Consider the following 23,677-nt stretch of genomic DNA (forward strand, 5'->3'; position numbering starts at 1 on the left):
GTTGTACTGAATGGAATGGGAGCAACAGAACACTTTTGATGATAATCTCCTCTCACTACTGCAATTGGAATTAAAAATTAGAAGAAGCGTTTTACTAGCGCATCTAGCTCAATGCTCTGATTTTGACAATGGCATCAAAGGACTGCTGATTAGAGGACAGTGTGTGGTCCTGTGACTTCAGTCTGAAAAGGCTGGGCAGCATGACCTGTCCATTCCCCACTTGTCTCAATACGCAGATTTCCTTAAATCAGAGATGGCATAGCATAGGTGAAGGGCATAGGCTTTGGAGCCAGTATGGTTGGAATGTCAGCTCTTCCACCAGCTCCGTGACCTTGGAAAAGTTACTCAACCTGCCTCTGCCTCAGTTTCCTCATCTCTAAAATGAGGATAACAATACTCCCTACATCTTAGGACTACTGTTTAACATCACTATATTAAGTACTTAGGATAATGCCTGTGGCATAGTAGGCAATCTGAAAGTGTTCATTATTATTTTATTATCTTTTTTTATTTTCAGGTATTTTTTTTTTATTTTTAGGTATTCAAAGACCACTTCCTCAATCAGTAGACAGTGGTTCAAAGTTTTCATTTCATGTTTGAATGCTGAAAGAACTTTAAAATAGCTGTTTAGTGCTGCATTTACCTGTTCTAACCGGTCCAAATCATCATCGTCGTACAGGCGCACATCCAAACCAGCTTTATATCCTTTCTTAGATGTACTTCCTGAAGCCTGTCCCAATTCCATTGGACAAACATATTCTTCCCCATCTTCCTGCTTTTTCTTTCTCAGATTCCCAAAATTGCTGAAGGTAAGTTTCTTTGGCTTTAAAAGAAAAGCAAACAAAAACATCCAGAGGTTAGGTTAAATTCATATGGCAGGTGGATACCTGAAACTATTAAACTACAACCCAGAACCCATGAATCTCGAAGACAGTTGTATAAAAATGTAGCTTATGAGGGGTGACAGTGGGATTGGGAATGCCATAAGGACCAAACTCCACTTTGTCTAGTTTATGGATGGATGTGTAGAAAAGTAGGGGAAGGAAACAAACAGACAAACGTACCCAGTGTTCTTTTTTACTTCAATTGCTCTTTTTCACTCTAATTATTATTCTTGTTATTTTTGTGTGTGTGCTAATGAAGGTGTCAGGGATTGATTTAGGTGATGAATGTACAACTATGTAATGGTACTGTAAACAATCGAAAGTACAATTTGTTTTGTATGACTGCGTGGTATGTGAATATATCTCAATAAAATGATGATTAAAAAAAAAAAAAATTCATGTGGCAAAGGACTGATAACATATAATTTAACTATTCACCCATAGAGAGAAAAGCAATTGGATGATTAAATTTGTATAACAAAAACAAAAGCATCATAGAGACAGGACTGATGTGTCCAAAAATGAAACATGATCTTTGTTATGAGTCTCAGAAGATTAAGCTTGTTCTCCTTAGTTACATTAACTAGCTGAGTAGTCACTGTGATAAGCAAAATATGCCAAAAGCCCTACTTTTGATTACACAGGACTTAATGCAGTGGGATTTCTCAGGCTGAATCCAGTTTGCAAGGTTTCCCAATCTCTCTCATCAGCAAAGGAAAATGGTGTTTATTATATTTTCCTTTTTCATGTGGCTATGATTAACTTGTATGTCTATTACGGTTCCATATCCTACATGGGGACTGCTAGAAGCAGTCCAGCTCTTTTAGAGAGAAAAAGTCCAGGGATGCACAAAGACACTCCTTCGGAGTCACTGGACACTCCTGAGACTATTTGTTGAGGAAAATGGTGATTGGGCTGAAGACTCAGAATTTAAATAGAACAGCATCTCTCAGATGTTTTAAATCTGACATATCTTTTAAGGAAGAAAGGGGGCTAAAGAGGAGGTGCTCAGGCAGTGGGTCAAAATACAGGGGGTAAAGAAAGGCATTTTGTACATATTTCTGGAGGAGCCAATAAACCCTATCTCTACAGTAAGTTGATTAGGATAACTTAACTCAGAAGAGTTAACATAGGAATGGTTTAAAAGCAGAAAAAGTAATCTGAATTTGGTACGATCCAAGAATCCAGGTAAATCAGAAAATATCCATTCTCTGCTGATCTACCTTGCTTCATTTCTTAAGTATCTTTTCCAAACTTGTAAGGATGGGTAATTAAAAGTCAGACAAGCTGATTCTGCACAAGGAAAGATCCATTTCCTATACTTGATTTATCTACAGGAAAAACAGAACAACTGCAATCAGTATCTGGGTCCACATCATAGGCTCTCTGCACTGGCAAAGTATCAATTACAGAAGCCAGTATCTTGCTCTTTATTATTGTTAACTCTAATAAAATAAATTATTTGAGCAACAATTCCTCCAGACAGAAACTTCCAAAAATAAATATACTTGACTATTCTTAAAGATACATGATGTACCTGCAACCCATCCATAAAACTTAGTAAGTCCCAGAAAGTGGAATAGCTAGGTAAGAGTCAAAACTGAGACTTTGCTTCAAGCAATTATGAAATGGTATGAGCTTGAACCAACCTTCACTTTGGCAGTGGCTGTTAGAAGTACATAATCTGGTAACTCCATGGCATCACGCTTCTGGTGTTGGGCCTCAGCGCCAACCAGAAGGTTAAAATGAGTGGCCAAATGTCTTCGCAACAAGGTCTTATTTGATGGGATGTTCAATAATTGAGCCATTGTTTCTACATTAAAACGAGGTTCTAGAACCTGTAAGAAAATTAAGATTTTTATAAGGCACATATGTCATATCATGTTTGTATTGTGCTTTATAATTTGCAAAACACCTTCTTTTAGGTTATCTCCAGTGGCCCCCCTCCACAGCCCAGTGAAGTAGACAGGGAATGGACTTTGACCTATAATTTACACATCTTTTCTTTATTCTGCCCAAGCTTGTAAATAGTAGTATTGGTGCTAAAATCCAGTACTCAGGCATTACAAAGTCAGGGCTTCTGTCTGTCTCTTGTGCTACCTTTGTGCCAGTGTGCAGAAATACAATCTGTTTCTTTGCAGGGGTTTTAAAACATGATCATATAAGAGACAGTGGCCAGATGTCATTCAAGATAATAAAAGAGAAAGGTGCTTAATTCACATCTAGAGTTATATGATGTGAATTTAAAAATATTTTGAATGTAAAGTTTCACTAAAAATAGTTAAGGAGGCTTAGGTTCAGTGACTTTAGGATGATGACAGACAAACTGGTAACATTTGCCTCATTAGATGAAAGGTAACAAAGTGATAAGCAGTCCATTTTAAATTAAAACAAAGCTTTACCATAAGCCCGCCATGGACACCACTGCCTCTGAGATTGGGGGCATATTCGGCCAAGTCCACAGAGCGCAGCCACTCCATCACTCGATGATTGGTCCACTGCTGAACCTCGGACGGGGTGATGCTATTCTATGGGAAAAGGCAACATCAATAGCTCAGTGGCTGACTACAGCATTCCAAATATTAAACCTGCATGTTTTGTCAATGAATCCACCCCATGGAGCACAGACACTTGCCATCCTTAGAGCAAGGGTTAAAAGAGTAAAAAATGTGCTTGTTAACTTAAATTTTCTCTTAAAGAATTAATGTCACAGAACTAGTTCCAAGCTTTTTTTTTTTTTTTTACATACTAATAATGCTTTTCTTTACTAAAAGATCAAGCCAGTTGAGGAGTCTTTATAGTGATACTTAACTCTGTAGCTTAAGGAGGCAGGAAAAATATACACCCAAGTAAAGGAGGAAGCATAACTGAAAAGCAATCCTTGGCCACAGTTACACAGATGGAAACATCATGGGGGAAAAAGAAGGAATACAGGAAAACAAAGCCTAAGAAGGGAATGAGTCCTAATTTGAGAATATGAGGAAACCAGCAGCTTTTCCTGTAGGATCCAAGATGAAATGGGTCTTAATTTTGCACATATGCATGAAAAGTGCATGCTTATAAACCTCAATGTAAAATGCTACCTCGTCAGATGGCCGCCTCCTCAGACAGTTTGGCTCAAAGTTATTTATCCTCAGGACCTGGATGGCCCTTTTGATACTAAGATGGTGTAGCACACTCACAACCTTCAAAGAGAGTAAGTCATCCTGCAAAAAAGAACAAAAGGAGGATCTCATTGTGCTGGCCCTGAGCAGGAAGATCTTCTCAGGGAAATCTCAGAAAACTGGAATCAAAGTGGAAGAACCCCTCCACCGATATACTCCAAGGGTCTGTCATAGGTGTTTAGGCACACCTTATTGATAAGAGATCAATAAGAAATCTCTTATTGATAAGAGATTTCTCATGAAGCACAGAAACCTTCCTTGTGCTCCAAACAAAAATCCTTCCTTGTACCCCAATAGAGAAAACTAAAATTAATGTGGTTCCCACTGAAGCAGACCTCCATTGTGTCTCTCCTCTTCCAGACACCCTGATGAAAAGTGCTGGCCAGGTCACTACAAAAGGTGACCTGCTTTGATGTGACCTGAAAAGCAGATACATCAAAGGGCACAAGCCAAACTACCCTTTCTTTTTTACCTCTTAGCAGATTCTAAAGAGTGATGTTTGCTGATGTTTAAGACTTGAGTTTCTGAACTAAGACACATTGTAGTTGTGGGGAAAATCAGAAGAGTGCTGCTGTTACTTAATCCACCCCCCTCACCCCCAGACCCCAAAGTCCCTAGTTCTAGGTGATTAGGATTTATCTACCAGACAGTTTGAACAATTTTGGCAAATCTATGTCACATAGTACAAAGGCTTTGGTGAGAGTTAAGGAGAGAAGAAAAATGAAGGAGTTAGAAGTGTCAACATATATCATCAACGAACCACTTCAAGGAAAAGCTTTCAACAGTCTGTGGCTACTGGGAACATTTTCAAACATACCAAACACACCAAAACAAATTACTTTAGAAGAAGGTGATTGGGGGTGTGTGTATACATGTGCACGCGCGCACTGTGCCAAGATAAGCACCAGGCTACTTCCAAACCCACCCAGCAAATAAATAAGGAAAACATCCATTTTAGGCACACCTTATTGATAAGAGATTTCTCATGGGAAAAAAAAAAAAAAAAGAAAGAGAGACAGAAGAAAACATTTAATCTACCATGGAACTATCTTTAAAGTAAAAATGTTAGACAATCAGTTAAAATCCTTAAAGTTACTAATTGAACAAAAATTACTTCCTGATTTTTTTCTGAATTACTTAAAGACAGAATTTTGTGATAAGTTAGAAAAGGCATTTAACATATTTTAATCTAAGGTTGAGACACACATTCAAGACATTTCAACATAGGCTATTTTCATCTAACTATAAAGTCTATCAAAAATTTTAAAAAATGGCTAAAAGTATAATTTTCACATTCAAAATAAAATGTTAAATATTTTTGAAAATCTTTCTAGTTTGAGGGATTTTTAAAAGGAGGGGTTATTTTCTTTTAAACAAAAGCAGACTTATTTTATGATTTATTTTTGGATTTTTAAAACTTTTTATTATTAAATAACTTGAGCTTTACAGAAGACTTGTGAAGATAGTACATTCTCTTCACCCAGCTTCCCCTAATGTTAACATCTTATATAACCATGATACATTAATCAAAACTAAGAAATTAACATAGGTAACAATACAATTAACTAAACTACAGACTTTATTCATATTTCACCAGTTTTTCCACTAAGATCCTTTCTCTGTATCTCCGTGGTATCCAACCCAGGATCCCATATTAAAACAAACTTCTATGGCTTAGGACTTCTGAGATCCAGTTTTCTACAGTAATTTACTCTTCTATAGCCATCGAAGTCATACATATGCTTCTTAATGATTTTTAAGCCTGGATTTGCTCACATTCCCATGGGAACACATTCATATCTAGATAGGCAAGCAAATATTTACAGAATTTGTTCCAGGCAGAGTAGTGAGCTATTAAGAACAGGGATCTGGAAACAACTCTGGGTTCAAATGCTCTACTACTGTCTACCATTTTCTAACTGTGAAACATTGGTTAAAGTTACCCAATTTCTCAATTCCTTACAGCTTCTTCATATAAAAAATGGGGATAATAACAGTACTAACTCAAAGGGTTGTTGAGGATTGAATTGTATAAATGCTTAGAAGACTGCTTGACACAAAGTAAGTGTGCAACAAGCTACATATTAGCTATTGTTATATGCAGGTTTACATGACATGACCACTGGTATAAAGACTTGGATACAAAGATCAAGAGAAGAAAAAAAATCTCATGAGCTAAGCTCCAAATTTCTATGATACTGAAAAATTCCTATTTAAGTTAGCTGTTTGAGACTTCCCATTTATCAAAAGAAAAAGATGTGTGTGGTAGTCGCATCCACAGCCTAGCTCACAAATGGCCATTTAAACAAAAAGTAGCTTAAGCAGAACACTGATAGTACTATGGAATTTAGAACAAAGTTCTCCTGGAGCCCATCTCTTCCACTGTGGTAAAAGAGGGAATGGTCCTTATACTCACTGGCTGGGAGACTAGAAATGCACAATAACGAAGGAAGCTCCTCCTTTGCCCCAGTGAATCCTGCCCTAGCAGAACTGGGCTGAGGTGAGAAGAGTGAGGGGCTTTCAGGGAATGGTTGACTGAAATGGAAGGCACGGAAGAAGAAAGAGAGAAAAAAAAGTCCCTATGGGTGTTTGGTCAAAAGGTAACCTTTTCTGGGTGGTCTTATATATAGGAATACGTAAGTTAGAAACTGCCAGAGCTTCAAAACGCTATATTCTCTATAGTCCTTTTTTTTTTAAACATCTTCATAAGATACAGTCCACATATCATAAAATCCACCCATTTAAAGTACATACTTCAACATCTACATTCTCAAGTTAATATAAAATCAACTGTCTTTATAGCTTAGTTTAAATTAGGCTTTGCTTAGCTTAAATTGGGTTTTGCAATTTTCCCCTGACTCTTGCAATCACCAAATCCTACAAGTCTCACTTAGTTCAATTCCAACAGGAAATATTGTCTCTTCTTTCATCGGGTTAAAGAAACACCTTCAAAGTCTGGTGGAATCATTGTGAAATACTACACTTTGCTTACTCTGTTATTCCTGTGTTTTTCAGAGAGAAAAGTGTTACTATCCCAAACCCCAGGAGTGAATCACTTACAACAGTCATGTAATGGAGCATGCGCCCATCCACCCGTCCTTCATCAAACTGCGTCTTATACTGGGGGAGGCCAATATCATCCAACCATCCTAAACAGAGAAATCAGTGTTGTTATCAGGCCACAGAACACCTGTTCTTGTTTTTAAAAAGACAAAGAAGCAATATTTATGACTTGCTTTTAAAGAAAAAAAACCTCTTACTAGTGACCCAATTGAAATCCAGTTTTCCATGATTAGTTTCTTCTTCGGAACCCAGGGCTTGTAGTGCCAGCTGAAGTTTCTTTCGATGAAGTGAATGCTTGATTCCAAGTTCCTGAAAGAAGAAACAGAAACATTTATTTTATAATTCCGTCAATATGGGGTTGATGCCACTGGCAGAGAATGTGAGTTCCTCCAAAATGAAGCTAGTGTAAAAGCCCAAGTAATTACATTAAATCAGAATACTAACTCAGGCTGGTAAAATGTGACAGGACAAAAGGCCCCTAGAAAGGAAGACCACCACATTAGTTTATCAGTGTGTTAGATACTCCCTAGTAGGCTGATCTCTTCTGCAAGGTAGGAACTATAACACACATCACAGGGATTCTAATTTTATTTTGTACAAAATGTTAAATGATCGGAAAGAAGAGACTCTGGTCTTAAAACGCAGAGCTCTTTCTTCTTCCCTTTCGCAAAGTGAAGCTGAGCTGCATGTAATACACTGAGAAGATGGGTCAACGATAAAGCCACAAAATGATTTTGAGAAATATGAACTAAAGGCTTATTGTTATACCTATACAAATATTTTTCATTAAAAATACCTAGTGGCTTAAGTGTTCCATAAGGCATCATCCAGACCAGGGCCTTCCTTTTAAGTCCATGAGATAAAATGAACACGGAACAGGAAACCCAAACTTTTTCACAGACACTATCTTCACCCACTCCCCTTGCTGGATTATAAAACAGGCCATACTACACATTCTCTTTCCCTCTCTCAGCACCCATTTTGTAAAAAAAAAAAAAAAAGAGAACAGAGAAGCAGTCACCTTCTCTAGATCTTGCTGAGAAGCCTGTAAAAGTGTTTGGCCAGATGAAATCCAGTGCTTGCCAGAATTCAGGTAGGACCCCAGGCCCTGCTCCATAAGCCAATTGCAAACCTGCTCCTTGCTCCATTTGGCAAATGGCATATCCAAGTCACTACAGGAGAATGAAGAATCGAATGAAAAACAATTCAAAGTCAACTCTGTGGCCTGTCATCAGGACTGAACAACCATATATTCAACAGATACAGAAATTCCCTGATGATATCCATTTGACCATGAAAAGCTTAATTTTTAATACATCTTTGGAGGAGAAGTGATACTGGCATGGTAAGTTACCTTTTAAGACTAAAGTCTTCATTTCAAATGAAACCATAAAAGATTCAATATGATTTAGCAAGAATATGTTGTATAGAAGAAGACAGAGTTGAGCCAACACAAGTCATTATACTAGTTTCAACTAGTGTCGTTTGAAGATTGGATTCCCAAACAGGAAATGTTCAGTAAGACTGAAAGAAACTCAGGTTGAATTAACTTTAGCAGAGTTATGGCTTTTCTCCAGATGGTAATCAATGAGAAAAGGACACTATGCCATCAGGGTGCAGGAAAGAATAATCAAAGCAAATTTCTGTTTTCTTTTACTTGGACACACAAATAGTGTATTTAAAAGAGAGAGAGAGAGAGAGAGAGAGATGTGGCGAGAAACAGAGACTTTAGAGAAAAATAGTACAAGGAGGTCCTCTACTGCGTACAAAGAGAACATATGGCAAATGAGACAGTGTTATTTGAAGAAGGTGAAAGAGAGCCGCCTCCTCTATGAAAACCGTGCCCAGTGTCCCACCTACATGAGAGGGACTGTGCTGAAAGGTTTCCAGCCCATGATCACTTTAAAAGATTTGGGATCAGTGCTTTGTACTATGTTTGCCTACCCTACCCTTTTATACTCAGGGAGTCAGTGTAGTTGTTCCGAATCTGCCCTAACCTTTGATAAGAGTGTAGGAAAAGTTCCTAGAGTCTTAAAAGATAAAACATTATGCAATCGATACATTTCAGAATTCTGATAAAATGTATGTCTTTAAATGCTTTCACAGACTCTATTAATAGCACACGTTTATTGAGTGGTTATTATTTGCCAGATACTTGATACCTATTAACTTGTTTTATCTTCACAATCACCTTTTGGGGGTAGCTACTAATTATTACAATGAAAACACTGAGTTACAGAGCAAGGAGGTAATTGCTCAAGGTCACCCAGCTTGTAGAAAGTGGGAGGGCCAGAAACCAAATCCAAGCAGTCTGGCTCTGGAACCTATATGCTATCCCATCCTTCCAGGGCTAAGCTTTAGAGTACTTATAATTATTTTTCATGTAAAATTTAAATCCAAGAACCATTCTAATATAGATGTTGCTGGCCCTTTGGCTATCACTCCTTTCCTAACCCACACAGCCCTCATCATCAATCATTGCCAAACTGCACCGTTCTAAAGGTGATGGACCGTCCCACCAGCATGACAGGACATAATGACTTCCACTGTTTAACCCAGGGACTGTACAAACATTGCAGGTGCTCATGAGGCTTTATCTCTTGCATAGAGAGACAAAAGGCAATTATTTGGCTGTTCTTACCTGTTAGATTGTCCCAAATCTCGAGACCAACCCAACCGGGGTCCTGCAGTTGCCCTTGTCCCTCCTCTTTTGAATTCAGGCTCAGACATGTCATCAGGATTGAATGTGGTTGACTGACTTCTCCTAAGTCTGAATGGAAGACATAACACACACTGCTATGTGTAATACCTGAGGAGGTTTTAGACTTTAAAGTTAATCAGAACATATTCAACCAGTGCATATCTTGGAGCTACTCCTCTCTGTATGTCATTAACATAGACATTTGGATTTAAATTTTAACTGAGACCCAATGGGCTAATGAATCCCAAGTCACGATCTTCCTTCCATAAGGGGAACACAAAAGCATTAAAAATTCATGCCAATTTCAACCAATTTTCGATTTATCCCCACGTTTGAGCAAGATATTAGACAATATCAACAACATCAGTAATAATGATAATATTTCATTTGTTCTTTTACTTACTTTCCAAAGAGTTTCATGATGCCTCTGGATTTCTTTTTGGAATCTGGAGATGGTGGAGATATCTGGAAGGGACTGCTCCCCTGAGAATTTTTTGGCCGAGAAGACACACCAGCGAGATCTAGGTGCTCTGCTACCTCCTTTTCTGTTTCAGCTATTCCAAGAATGAAATAAAGACTTGATGAATTTAAAAATATGGAATGAGCCACTAGATGTTAATTTCTTGGTTTAGCAACTTTTAAGAATTCTTCTGCTTTAGAAAGAGCACCCTGCAAATATTAAAAATGGAACACAAACGTTTGCTCTATTCTAGTCTATTCTACTGTATGCAAAGCTAATTAACTTTTAAATTAAAACCAGTCTGAGATTATGATTCAAAAGTGTGATAAGATTGACATATACTTTCCTTGAGTAATATGAATTCCAAATGAATTATTTTCAATCTTGTTGTAGCACTTGGACTATTGACTACTTCCTACATCCTCGACATCATCGTCTCCCTTCACTTCTCTCATCTGATAGTTTCTTCTTTGCTGTAGCACCTTTGTTTTCTCTTCCTCTTCCACCTCACTTCACTTTAAGTTCCTCCCAAAACTCTTCTAAATTCCCTCTGCAGGATTTCTTGACAAATTTCACTGTTTCTAAGCTCACCACTAAATGATGGCTTTCCTCATTTGTAAGCAGGTGGCATCAAAATCTCTGGGCCTAATCTCTCTCCCCAGCTTCAGTATTTGAATGTCTGGCAAATTCCCAATTCATTGTGCTAGGGCTATCTTGGATTCAGCAAATCCAGCCAATTTTCCAAGGAAGTCTGCTCTTCTCTCAAATTTTAATTTCATTAATATTAATTAATATTCTCCCTTTTACTCCAATTAAAACTTTTGTCATTTTCCTTTCAACCCTGTATTCCCTTGGCATTGACATCAAACCAGTTACCAAGTTCTGGTAATTCTTTATTTGAGACATTTATTCCAACCCGTTATGTCCCAGGCACTGAGAGAAGAATGAACTGAATGTGCATAAATTTTCCTTTTGATATAAAATTAGTGCCTAATGATTTTCCCTTAAATGTATGATGTCTATACTTTCACTCCCAGATCTACAAGCATTGGCTATTTTAGTTCTTTTAGCTGTCCATCAGTAGATGATCCCACCCTGGTAAACACAAGAGCAATTGCTTCCTCAATGTGCTACTTTACAATTTTTAAAGGAAAGTAAAAACTGTACAAAAACCAAAGGAACAGTGTTTCAGCAAGATAAAAAAAAAAATTGCAGAGGCTGCTTTTCTGTGAAGCAAAGCTGTGATTATAGGTTGTAGTAAGCAGTGTTTGCCTCTTAGCATTGATGATACATTTCTTCTAAGAAAGATGCAAAAACATTTGAAAATAGTTATCAGAATTGATCAATTTAATTCATCCAGTGTTCTCTCCAGACATTTAATGCTATGAAGAGAGAGAAGGCAGCTTTGGTAACCTGTGTGAATAAGTTAAGTAGATATCTCCATAAAGTGATAAAACTGTTGGGAAAACCCAAAGGAACCTTTCCATTCAAACCTTATGGCCATGACAGGTAAGAGGGCCACTGAGAATGTTGCCTAGCCCACCCTCATTTTAAAAGCAACATATCTTGGTTTTCTTTTTTATTTGGAGGAATTTTTTCCTACAGTATCCTATCCTTTAAAAGGGAAAACTGAACTTCTTCTCTCCTACAATCCCTTTGGGGGTTTATGAGGGCCTTTTCTGTCTCATTTAACTCTTCAGATAACATGTAAAGTTGCCTCTGATATCAGTAAACATTACCTCCATCTTCAGAGCAATAAAATGTTGGAAGAACATTCCCCTAAAATAAGTCAGTCTAAATGATCATCTCCAATGTCTTCTACAGACCTCTCTATCTGACTAACAACATTTCTTTCTGGAGGCTGGGGAAAATGTAAACATGGAGAAGGAATGCAAAGGGTCTAGGAGTTAGTGTGTGAAGATACGTGCTGCAAGGGTAAAAGATCTGGGGGATTTACAATTTCAGGATACTCCTGCCTTTTACCCCTGTGAGGGATGCTGGGCAATTCTATCTAGGACTTCTTCAATAAGTCTCATTAGCATTGGTTAAAACAGTGTTGAGGCTCAGAAGCAGAGGCTCTACAGAGACTCCTTGTAGCAGAAGGTAGAAGGAACACTGTGGAATAAGGAACTGCTTTCTCTGATTGCTGCCACCTTGCTTTCTAGAGAACAAAGATGGCAAGAGCAGAAGAGGGTAGCTTGGTTCAGAGAGCAGTGCTGGCGAAGGCTGGCATGCAAGGGGTACGATACCTAAGGTAGGTGCACTGGCACTTCGTTTACGATCTTCAGATATCCCAACAATGCACACAATCACACGCAGCCCAATGGAGAGAACACAGGGGAATGACAAAATGAAACACAGATCAAACTCCTGCTCACAAAATACACAAGTGGAGGAAAGGCATGCACCACACTCGGTTTCTGATGTTACAGGCAGACTTTTGCTAACTTCCCCCCCAAACTGAGCCATTCATTTCCATTTCTGAGAAAAAGAAATTTATAAGTAGATGAGTAAGGGAAGGGAGCAGATTGAGCTTTTCCTTATTCTGGAAGAATTCAGGCAAAACCATTTTGGCCATACGTACCCAAGTTTGGTGCACTTGCTGTCCTCTTGTTACTTTTTATTTTAAAAAAGCCCCGGCCAAAGGAAGATCTGGCTTTTCGAGGGCCAAAGGGGTTGTCATCCACAGAGCCATCATGTCCTGGGGCTTTGGGAGGGAGGCTCCCAAGTGTGCTGCTTTCTGCTGGAGCTTTATTCTGGGAGATAAACAATGATGATGAATAAAAGCACTAATATGCATATTCATTAATATACATCAGGCTCATGATTACATACATGATTTCATTTAAAATAATAACTAAACCAACACATTGATTACCAACATCAAATGCAAAAGTACAAGTTTAAAAAGTCAATTTTGAAAGCCACTGAAGAAACAACAACAAAAGCACGTTCATTGCTAATCTATAATCAATGTGTTTAGGGCTTTAAATATTTAGGATAGATACAGAGCTCCTCAAATTTTATTTTAATTTTATTTGCCTCATTTCTCAAAAACATGGAGACAAGATATTACATAACGAGAATAGCAGATTTCTTAATTTTCTAATAATTGTGACATATATCTGGCTATAAGACACTTCATATTCCTATAATATTGCCACATCAACAGAAGATCAATATAATATTCTACAAAGTAGGCATTAGTCCTGAGCTTCCATACCAGCAATATAAGGAGAATCTACTTCAATTATTTAAAATATTCTTCTCAAAGAATTAATAATAAAATGAAGGCAAGATCAGTAACTATTTGAAATTGTTTTGTTTTTTGTTTAAAGTTGGATTCTGGGATATAGCTGTATCTTTCCCACAAAGCACCAAACATGGATCACCAATTTTCAAAGACTGTGATAATTCAAAAAAACTTAACATTAAAGCTAACCTCAGGTCAACTAAATTTTTCTTTGTTGATTCAGAAGCTCCTTCAGATTTCTGCAGCATTTCGAAGTCTTTATCGAGAACTCATCTATGCATCCCTTTGTAGTTTTTAGTGTATTGGAAGAGCTAGAAGGAAATACCTGAAACTATCCAACTGCAACCCAGTCACCTTGCTTCTTGAAGACGATTGTATAAATATGTATCTTACACGGTATGACTGAGTGATTGTGAAAACCCGGTGGTTCACACTCCCTTTATCTAGTGTATGGACAGATGAGTAGAAAAATGGGGACAAAAATTAATTGAAAAATAGGGTGGGATGGGAGGAGAGGATGTTTCAGGTGTTCTTTTTTACTTTTATTTTTATTTCTTTTTGGAGTAATGAAAATGTTCAAAAATTGATTGTGGTGATGAAGCACAACTATACCATGGTACTGTGAACAACTGATTGTACACTGTGGATGATTATATATGAATATATTGCAATAAAACCGCATTTTTAAAAAAAGAACTCATCTATGATTAAATCATGCTTTTAAACACCACTTATTTTGACTTTTTCAGTTATTTGAGTTGGCAATTGCAGTGAAATGACATGTTATATTGTTCTAGTATTATACAAAGTTAGTTTTGGTTTGCCTATTCTCATTTCTCCAGTATCTCTTGCTCTCTGTTTCTCTTCGTGGGAAGTGAAGAGAAGGGCAAGGGGATACAGGCTTTTAAGTTGGTTTTATTTTACTGTACATATCGACTGCTCATAGTAACTAAAACTATACAAATGCCACAACTTAGTAGATCTATTATCTACATCTCAACACTGATGTCAAAATAATTTCAACAGCTATTAGCAAGACAGAAAGAACAGAGGGTGACTTTAATTACAGCTCTGCAATTTCACTGACTTTGCTTTGTCAGTTACACCCACACTAGGACTCCAGGCACTGAGAACAGCCAGAGACCACATCTGGAAGGGGCTGTGCACTGATCTGTAACAAGGCTAGTGATCAAAAATCAAGGCAGAGAAGAACCAGGGTACCTGTTGATGATGGCTACAAAAACACCAAAACCTTCGCTTTAGATGGACAGGTTATATCAAATAAACCACTGGTGATCTAAGAGTGCTTTTTGTGAGGTGTAAGAAAGCCCAGTTATGGTCATTAAGAACATAAATAGCATGACTGAAGGTTTTGGTTTTACTGGAGACATTTAAGTAATGCATGCATATTAGAAATCTCAAACATTTTACATTGAAATCTGGATGTAAATATTACCTCTGGAAGCTTCTGAATAGACTCCTTTTCCTGTTCAAAACAGCAACAACAATAATTAAGAGTTGTGATAGGAATCCTTAATATAGTTAGAATTTGCTATACAACCCCACAGATTAAAAAAAAAATTACATCTATTTCTAAGCTACAAAATCCTAGTTCCATTTATTTCCAACTATGTTATATTAAAGTCTCTATTTTTTGTTTTATATAATGCTTTCAATTATTCACATTCATATGTCTTAATATTTATTGTTAACTGCAGCATCTAACAATTTTCCATTAGAGAAACCATAAGTTCTCCTTAAGGGTTTTATTTGCAAAATGGGAAAAGATGAAGATCCCTAAATATTTTCTTAGGCTAACAGGCACAAAAAAGGCAAAGAACCAACCCCATCTGCTGTTTCTCTCTTCAGACTGCCCAGGCTGCTGGACTTTTGCAGACTTGAAGTTCTAAAAATAACAATAATAATTAGGATTAATAATAAGTGACTCTGGTGCCACTGTTTCTAAGTAGAACATCTTGGAAAGAAACTAAAATTGTGTGTGGGTTGAATACTGGTAATAAAAGAAAATCCAGATTCAAGCAACCACTGATGTGTGTCTAAATGACACACTGAGTTCTCTTTAAAGCAGAGGTGGTTAACTATCCTGCCAATAGCTCTAAATGTCCTACACATGCTAGAATAGCTGGAAAAACACTTAGGACTATCACTGCAATGTCAACATTTGAAAATAGACCAGTGTTTTCCATGGACCAGTGGTGCATCCTTAACATGTATCAATTTATACCAGGAATTTTTTAAGTACTAATGTACTGTTTACAGGTCATCCTCCCAATGAAAATAAAGAGCAAAAGTTTTACTTTTCAATTTACAAAGGAATCAATTTTCTGGTTCTGGCAAAGCAATTCATTTTATAATGTTGATCAAAGCATAAAAAAGAGATCCCTGTTATTGTCCATAAAAATTCATTTGCTATCATATGGAAGGCAAAGTGACATTAAACATTCAGTTTCTTTCTCTTTCACACAGTTAGCATTTGTCTATATGAAGCTGCTGTTTCTCAGAAACTGAAGGCAGGAATATGAGATGAGTTTTAAAAGAGACTGAGAAATAAAGCTGCCTTCGCTCTAAGAAACAGGGTAAAATAAATACATGAATAAACTTTTTTAAGGCACGTTCATGTATTTATGCCTACATAAGTTGCTAAGCGTAGGCTGACTACCAAATAAAAGTAAAAAATAATGTTAAGAAAAGATCTCATCTTCTGAGTATTGCTCTGAAAACTGATTTTCCTAATTTAATCCAGACTTTAACTTGGATAAATATGGATATTAGGTCAGTTTATTAAGTTGCAAGGGCAAAAACTACTTCAGCCTTTCCAGTTATCACATCATTCTCTGTAATTTCTTTTCTACTAGATTCAAAATATGCCAGTAAAAAATGAAATTAAAAGCACTGGACTTCAAATAAAAACTGATGAAGAAACGTTAAAGACCTGCAGAAACTTATATGAGACAATGATAAAAGAGCAAGAATTTCTTTATAAACTAACAACCCTTCCACCCCACCCAATCATTATAGCTGTGTTAATTGATTCAAGCCTCAGAGTCATTCGTGGTTAATATCAGTTTTTGTTAGTGTAACAGAGCCTTCCTCTCTCCCAACTCCCAATCACATTTTTTCACATTCAACAAAATACAACTTACAAAAGACTATCACACGGCTGGGTTTCAACAGCTGCACCAAAGATTATTTTTCCATCACTAAAATGTGAAAAAAAGAATTTATGAATTTCATAAGTGAAAGACCATATATATTCTGGATGAACATAATCATCAAGAACACAATTGCTCAAGGCAAGCTACTTCTCTTTTTCAAAAATACTTTTTTTATTTTATTGTAAGATCAGGCAATTCATTTGGGAATACACTGGGAATATTCTATCTGTGTCCAGTCTCCTTCATAACCATCTTCTAAGTGGCCAAAAGGCATAGGACTATTATTCTCTTGCTTATAACCCTTCAAGGGCCGCCTGTGACCTAAGGGATAAAATCTAAGTTCCTTAAAATCCCTCTCTAACATGACCATCCTACTCTACATCCATAATCTCATCTCTGATTACTTTCCACTTCACACATTTTTTTCTGCTTCATACTTTTTATTCTAATAATACAGAACTGATTGACGCCCCTACTACATGCCTTATTGTTTCTTGCTTCTCTGGGTAAAACTGAATCTGTACGTAAATGCAATGTATTCTTTTTTTGAGCTGATCTATTTTGACCATTTATATCCCAATGTTAGTACTAAATGACATACTTCTCTTCAAATGAAGTCTCCAGTTTAGGAGGCAATATTGCTTTTTCGGCAATTTCCAAGCCTTTAGATGCAGGCAATAATGAAGGGATTGAAACTTGTAATATGCTGGTGTGGAACTGTAATAGAATTATAAAAAGTCAAAGTTTAGTCAAATAAACAAGGAAAACAAGCCACAGAGTAACAAAAAATAAGTAAGACAATTAGTCTATCAATAAAATTTCAAACACCTGTGTTCAGAACTCTATTCTTATGTTTATAAAATGATTTCAGAATATAAACATCTACATAAACGAAGTGTTAGAGAAAGCATTCTGCAAGGAGGTAATTTTTGAACTTAGTTCTGAATAAGGCACTGAATCTTGTAGATAAGACACAATAAATCCCATCAAGTAAGTTAACAGCGTATCCTGACAACGTTAAGCCCTTGGCTCTGACACACCTGCCTAAGCGACCACAGGTGAGTTACTTAACCAGGCATCAGTTTCTGTAAAATGAGAATGACCATGCCCACCTTATAGGCTTGTAGTGATTTTAAGATAAGATTTGGGCAAAGTGCTTTGTAAACAAAAGCTTTATATTCACTTTACTTTCTACCACTAGTCTAATACGGCATCTTGCTCAGGCCAGTTAACTGCTATTCTATATGTAAACTGGTTGACCAACTTCTATTAACAGAATTAATGAAAAATGTAAGTAAAACTAATTATAATGTACTTTGTGGCTATCACTTAAGAAATTCTGCTTAATTCTAACAATATCACAGCTACAAACAATGCAAAATACATTTTCCCAAACAAACACTTTGTATATCCTAAGGGTGTAGTCTGTGAAATAATTTTTATACTCTGTTTTTCAATAACTTCAGACAACTGTAGAACAGTTGGATTGTGGGCCACATCACGAACTTTAAAATATATTCCAGTTTTAAAAATATATATATATAATAAAACCCGCCTCCATGAACTTATTTTTGCTAGTCAACCAATCAGTGACAGCTCCTCACTTCTGAAAGTCTGTCAGTCAGCAAGGGACTGACACCACTGAACACACTGCTAAGTACCAACCAATCAACAACAGTCTCACCTTAGTAACCACACATTTACAGCTGATGTCAACTCACTCCAGCTTCAGAAAGTCCACCAATCCCTGAACTCCAAGGACTGTAAAAACCTATATATGATCAGCTCAAAGAGAATGTACTTGACCAGCACATTGGTTGCTTAAGTAAACAATTAAATTCAGCTTTGTGATTTTTCAGTTACTGAGTGGTGGTCTCATCCTTTGACAGTATAAAAGGTTATAAAATGTGAAATCATATTATCATAAAATAGGAGATTTTATCACTGTCACAGTTTTTCAGTTTGAATCTTTATGATTATTCCTGGGCAACTTATTTAGCCATCATCACTGCTTCCTGAAATTCATATATCTTCTTGAGTTCCTAATCATGGGAAAAAATAACTACACTAGCAGACTGGTCTATTTATTTATCTCTTTTTAAACTCCAACCTCAAATTTTATTCCTGGCTCTTCTATAGAAATGTGGGGTCAAACTCCCTCAATCTCCATCAAACCATTCTTGTTCCAAACTAAAAACGTGTCAATAAATTACAATTTGCAATCAAACACTTTATTTTAAAGGTTTGGGATTATCTGGTGTATTCTACATGTAACAGCAGCCCTTCACTATCTATGCAGCACACTCATTGGATTTCAAATGTCATTTTTCCTTCAGTGTAAATATATGTGTAACAATTAGGGATTTTCACCTTCTAAAATATTTCTTATTTCCTAACTAATTACTTGATTAATTACATATTTTAGCCCCCCACCCACACTTGAGAAATGTTACTTATTTTCTCTGAGTTCATTTTCTCATTATGTAATTATCAGCAACAGATAAGAAAAGTAAAGACGCCACTTGGTTTCTTCTGGCTCCCCAAAGTAAAGTGTGAAAGGAAGAGATGACCAAAGAAAGGAACTGTTAAATATAAAGGAGCTAAGACTTTAGTTCAAAAATAAAAGTGTTTCATTTTTCTAGACTCTTCAGACAGCAAATTATAATAAAATTTAGGGAATGGCTTCTGGGCAAAGAATAAACCAAGGTGCTATCAGGAAAGCATGGTCTTAAGAGTAAGCCGAGGGTAAGGCTGCACAAGCCTTTGTGACCATCTCAGGGAGACTTAAGGTGCTGGTGTCTCTTTGAGACTTTCAAATAGATCCAAAGACCCTAAAAATCTTAAGGAGATGTCCCACAGGAGCCTTACAGGGAATCTAAGGTAGAGAAAGACTTTAAGTTATTTCTGAGTATACTTTTATCTAATGGAGTAGATTTTAAATTGATTCCTAAGATATTCCAAATGTCTTTAAAAAAGAATTATACAAAATTAGACTGAAAGGCACAGAAATGGTACAAAACGAAAAGAGGTCTTTGAACCCTCAAACTTCTACGGCACAAAGCAGGCTGAGAAAACTACTTGGATGCAAATACAGCCTACTTCCTATAGAAAAGGAAGGATGACTTGGAGGGAAGACTCAAGAGTCTGGAGGCCTGAGTCCTAACACAGGAACTGGCAACATATGCCTGACTGGATTTCAGAACTGCTGTGGACTAGTGACAGCCTTGTGCCTTTCATTTTCCCTCTTTTTGAAGGGCAAGTAGTTACAATAGTAATCCTATGCCTATTCCACCATTGTTTATAGGGTATATGAGGGACTGATAACTGGTTTATATTCCCAGTTCTCTAAGTCAAAGGAATGGTTCTCAAGAAGCTGTACCCAAGGAGCTGTACCTGAGGAGCTTCACTCACATCTGGATCTGATTCACATGACAAGATCCTGGGATGCTGATACCTAATTGGGATGAGACTTAACGGTCTTTGGAAAGGGGATGAGTGTATTTTGCATGGGAAATGGATATAAATTGTTACAGCCAGAGGCTAGAGTGGCAGATTTTGCCAACTATGGCTGCACCAATATATCCCATCCTTCCTGTTTTTATACAATGCAATGTTGTTACTCACCCATCAAGAGGTAGGGTCTATGTTCCTTCTCCTTGAATCTGGGTGATTCTGTGACTGACTATAGTGGAAGATAACCTACACGACTTCTGAGAAAAGCCATAAAAGGTGACCCAAATTTGCCTGGTCCTTTTGGGATGTTCACCCTTAACCTACCCTCCCTTGCAGGGAAACCAAGCAGTCACATTTAGATGTTCCAGCCAGGGCCCCAGCCCACATCAACGAGCAGACACAGGGGTGAAGAGCCCTCAGATGACTCAAACCCCCAGCCTTCACACCACTCCAGCTGATGCCAAGTAGAGCACAGACAGTTCCTCCTGTGCCCTGCCCAAATTGCAGATTCATCAGCAAAGTCAATGTTATCATTCAAGCCACAAAGTTTTGAGATGGTGTGCAACAGATAACTGAAACAGATTTTGGGGCCAAGTTGATACAATAGTAAAATAAATGAATTTACCATTGTTTTTCCCTACCAGTTGCTTTCTTACAAGTCCAGAATAGTCAAAGGGAAATTTTATTCCATCATCTTTTCATGAAAGATGAAGATACAAATTTTTCAAAAATCCTGGTCCAAAGCAGCCCTGTTTCTTTGTAAACTCACTTTACCCCCACTCTGTTTATCCCCTGCTTAAAAAAAAAAAAATAAAAGAGTAAGTAAATTATAAGATCATATTTAAGATGGCTTCTATTTCTAAGGGATTCAAATATCTTTCCTGAATTATATAAGCAATTTTAGCATTGCCCAAGGCACTTATTAAAGAGAAGAAAAAACATGCATTTCAAATAAAGATCTGTAGGACACAAAAACTGCCAGAACAAACTAAGTCAGTAACCAAATTGAGGAGATGACTTTTGTCGTTCATGTTATCTATTAAGTTGGAATTACACAGTCTTTTCAAAAAGTTTGAATGACACAGTCTCTGGTCTCTTCAGCAAGAAGGAAATATTGAAAGTCTATAAATACCTCTTCTGGAACACTTGTGTTAAATGTGTCATGACTGGGAGATCCCATTACTGGAGTAGATGATGGACTTTTCTCTAGATCACTAAAGCCCTGGACATCCAAAATAGTAGAGATGGAACTAGCATTGGGCAGATCTTCATATTCACCATCTTTACCTAGGAAAAGACAAAGCAAAAAGAGGGTATCAGTAACTTTTCATTGATATTTCACTTTTGAAAGAAGTTAAGATTCCCAATTTTTTTGAAAGCAAAAATCTTTCTGATCTTCAAAAATCAAAAAGTCACTTTTCCTGGCATCACTTGAAAAATGCACAACATGGGACCTAGGAAATAGCTTCTTAAACTCAGCACCCGAGGCCCAATGTCTCTTGGGCCACAGTGAGTAAACAAGAGTGGTATTAATATAGGAAGTCATATTTGATAGAATCATTGACTCATATGATTGAAAGAAAATGAAAAGTTAATTTAGTCCAATGACCCTCTGTTATTTTGTTTCAAAATTTGAGGCTTTATAAACTTCAGCTGAAAAATAACCAAGATAAGGAATACCTGTGGCACAACAAACTAATTCTGCATAACAATAGCCACCATTTAAACAACTGAATTTTCATCACTGCTGTGCTCTTTAAAGGACATGGAAGGGAACAATTGGAAAGAAAAAAAGGGAGACAAACTTTTGATCTCTCAAAGGGATCCTTTTATGCCATTTTAAAGCAGAGAGAAGGGCCTAACAGAGGACAGTAACCAAATATCCAGCAGAGCAGAAACTGCAAATTTTTTCACATCCCTAGAAAAGGATTACCTGCTCAACACAGAGCCAGATATTAATTTTTAAAAACTGAAGGCATTAATTATGCTTGAAACTCTAATCTCTCCATGATACCAAATGATAAATTATTATATAACTGTTTATAGATCATAACTATCACAGCTTTTTAATTTAGGTTTATTAGAACTTTATTACAATTTTATTAGAATTTGGGTTTTATTAGAATTTTATGAGGATTAACTAAATATAAATCCTAGTGAGAAAGCACTGTTTATATAACTTCATTGGAACAGGCATAATTTTCAAAAGTTTAAAGAAAATTTATACTAATGTAAATAGTTTAAAAATGCTTCTTTAAAACTACATGTTTATGTGCACAAAAAAAAGCCTGGAAAGAAATAGACAAAAATGCCAATAGTGATCACAGCCTATGGAATTATTTTATACTTCTCTATTTTCCAAATGTTTAACTATAGTCTTACACAAGAATTAACTTTTTCTTCCTTGGTTTTTAAACATAAGAATTGTAGTTGTTGAAACTCTATAAAGTCAATATTTTAAATGATATGCATATGTAAAAATTTATCACTTGCACATCTGCATTTCTTTCTTAGAGAGAGACTCTTTTGAAGGCATAGAAAATGATGAATGTTGAGAATTGCCACAATTAATGCTGATAATTAGAGGTCCAGTCACTTATTCAGATATTTATAAAGTCTTACTATATGCTAGGTCCTGTGAATGAAAAGATGAAGATACAAATTTTTCAAAAATCCTGCTCCCAAGCAGCCCTGTTTCTTTGTAAACTCATCAAAATTAAAATTTCAAAACCTGAGTGTTTCATGGTTATCTTCCAAAAGGCTTGTTTATTTCTAGTGCTTACTTTTAGAGCAAATAACCCCCATCTATGCATTGTTAGTAGACACGGGCATTTTCAAAATTCTTAATATTTTATTTGTTTTGAACGACCCTCAAAGGTTTTTAACGTTTGAGGATAGCTGATTGGCCCGTCAGCAGATAAAAGAATAATATACAAAATGAATAGTTACCTTTCTTAGATGTCTTATAGGACTTTTGAACTTAACATGTCCAAAACTGAACTCAATCCTCCTTAACCACCCAACATTCCTTCTCTAGTCTATTTCTCATCTTGGTAAAGCCCAGTTGCTTTAGTCAGAAATGTCTACCTTTCTTGATTCTTTCCTCTTCTTCACTTTCCTCATCTAACTTATGCCACTGCATTGATTCTATTACCAAATTATATTTCCAGTTAGTACTACCATGTTTTTTTCACTCGGAATACTGCAAGAGTCTCCTGACTGGTTTCCCCTGCTTCCAATATTGCCTCCTGTCCTCTATGGTCCGTTTGCTATGCAAATCATGTTGCTGCCCTGGCAGAACCCTTCAGTGGATCTCCCTGCACTTAGAACAAGAGCTAAACTCCTCACTCTTAGATGACCCAGCTGCTGCTCACCTCTACTATCTCATCTCATCTCATTCTCTGCCCTGCTCACTACCTTCCAGCCACACTGTTCTTCTTTTACTTCCTGAATATACCAAGTTCTCCCCTTTTCCCCACCCCAGGCCCTTTGTATGTACTTTTGTTCTCTGTCTCTGGAATGC

General features: G+C 36.8%; 1 protein-coding gene across 5 annotated transcripts in view; it reads right to left on the bottom strand.

The window, feature by feature from the left end:
• The window catches only part of PPFIBP1 (PPFIA binding protein 1), a 207,306-nt gene that overhangs the window by 2,146 nt on the left and 181,483 nt on the right, over positions 1 to 23,677 (bottom strand). For 3 of the 5 annotated variants that reach the window (XM_037845740.1, XM_037845737.1, XM_037845738.1), the window contains 16 exons: positions 21,287 to 21,441; positions 17,303 to 17,418; positions 16,690 to 16,746; positions 15,371 to 15,431; positions 14,982 to 15,011; positions 12,857 to 13,028; positions 12,522 to 12,554; positions 10,216 to 10,366; positions 9,753 to 9,881; positions 8,133 to 8,283; positions 7,309 to 7,420; positions 7,109 to 7,197; positions 3,968 to 4,090; positions 3,287 to 3,412; positions 2,534 to 2,722; positions 644 to 823 (listed from right to left, as the gene is read on the bottom strand). In XM_037845740.1, the coding sequence (XP_037701668.1) occupies positions 644 to 823; positions 2,534 to 2,722; positions 3,287 to 3,412; positions 3,968 to 4,090; positions 7,109 to 7,197; positions 7,309 to 7,420; positions 8,133 to 8,283; positions 9,753 to 9,881; positions 10,216 to 10,366; positions 12,522 to 12,554; positions 12,857 to 13,028; positions 14,982 to 15,011; positions 15,371 to 15,431; positions 16,690 to 16,746; positions 17,303 to 17,418; positions 21,287 to 21,441 (1,874 nt within the window). The remainder of the gene's footprint in view (positions 1 to 643; positions 824 to 2,533; positions 2,723 to 3,286; positions 3,413 to 3,967; positions 4,091 to 7,108; positions 7,198 to 7,308; positions 7,421 to 8,132; positions 8,284 to 9,752; positions 9,882 to 10,215; positions 10,367 to 12,521; positions 12,555 to 12,856; positions 13,029 to 14,981; positions 15,012 to 15,370; positions 15,432 to 16,689; positions 16,747 to 17,302; positions 17,419 to 21,286; positions 21,442 to 23,677) is intronic. The other 2 variants (XM_037845742.1, XM_037845741.1) reach the window with 1 other exon arrangement.

Source organism: Choloepus didactylus, chromosome 8 (genome assembly GCF_015220235.1).
Source record: "Choloepus didactylus isolate mChoDid1 chromosome 8, mChoDid1.pri, whole genome shotgun sequence".
NCBI lineage: Eukaryota > Metazoa > Chordata > Mammalia > Pilosa > Megalonychidae > Choloepus > Choloepus didactylus.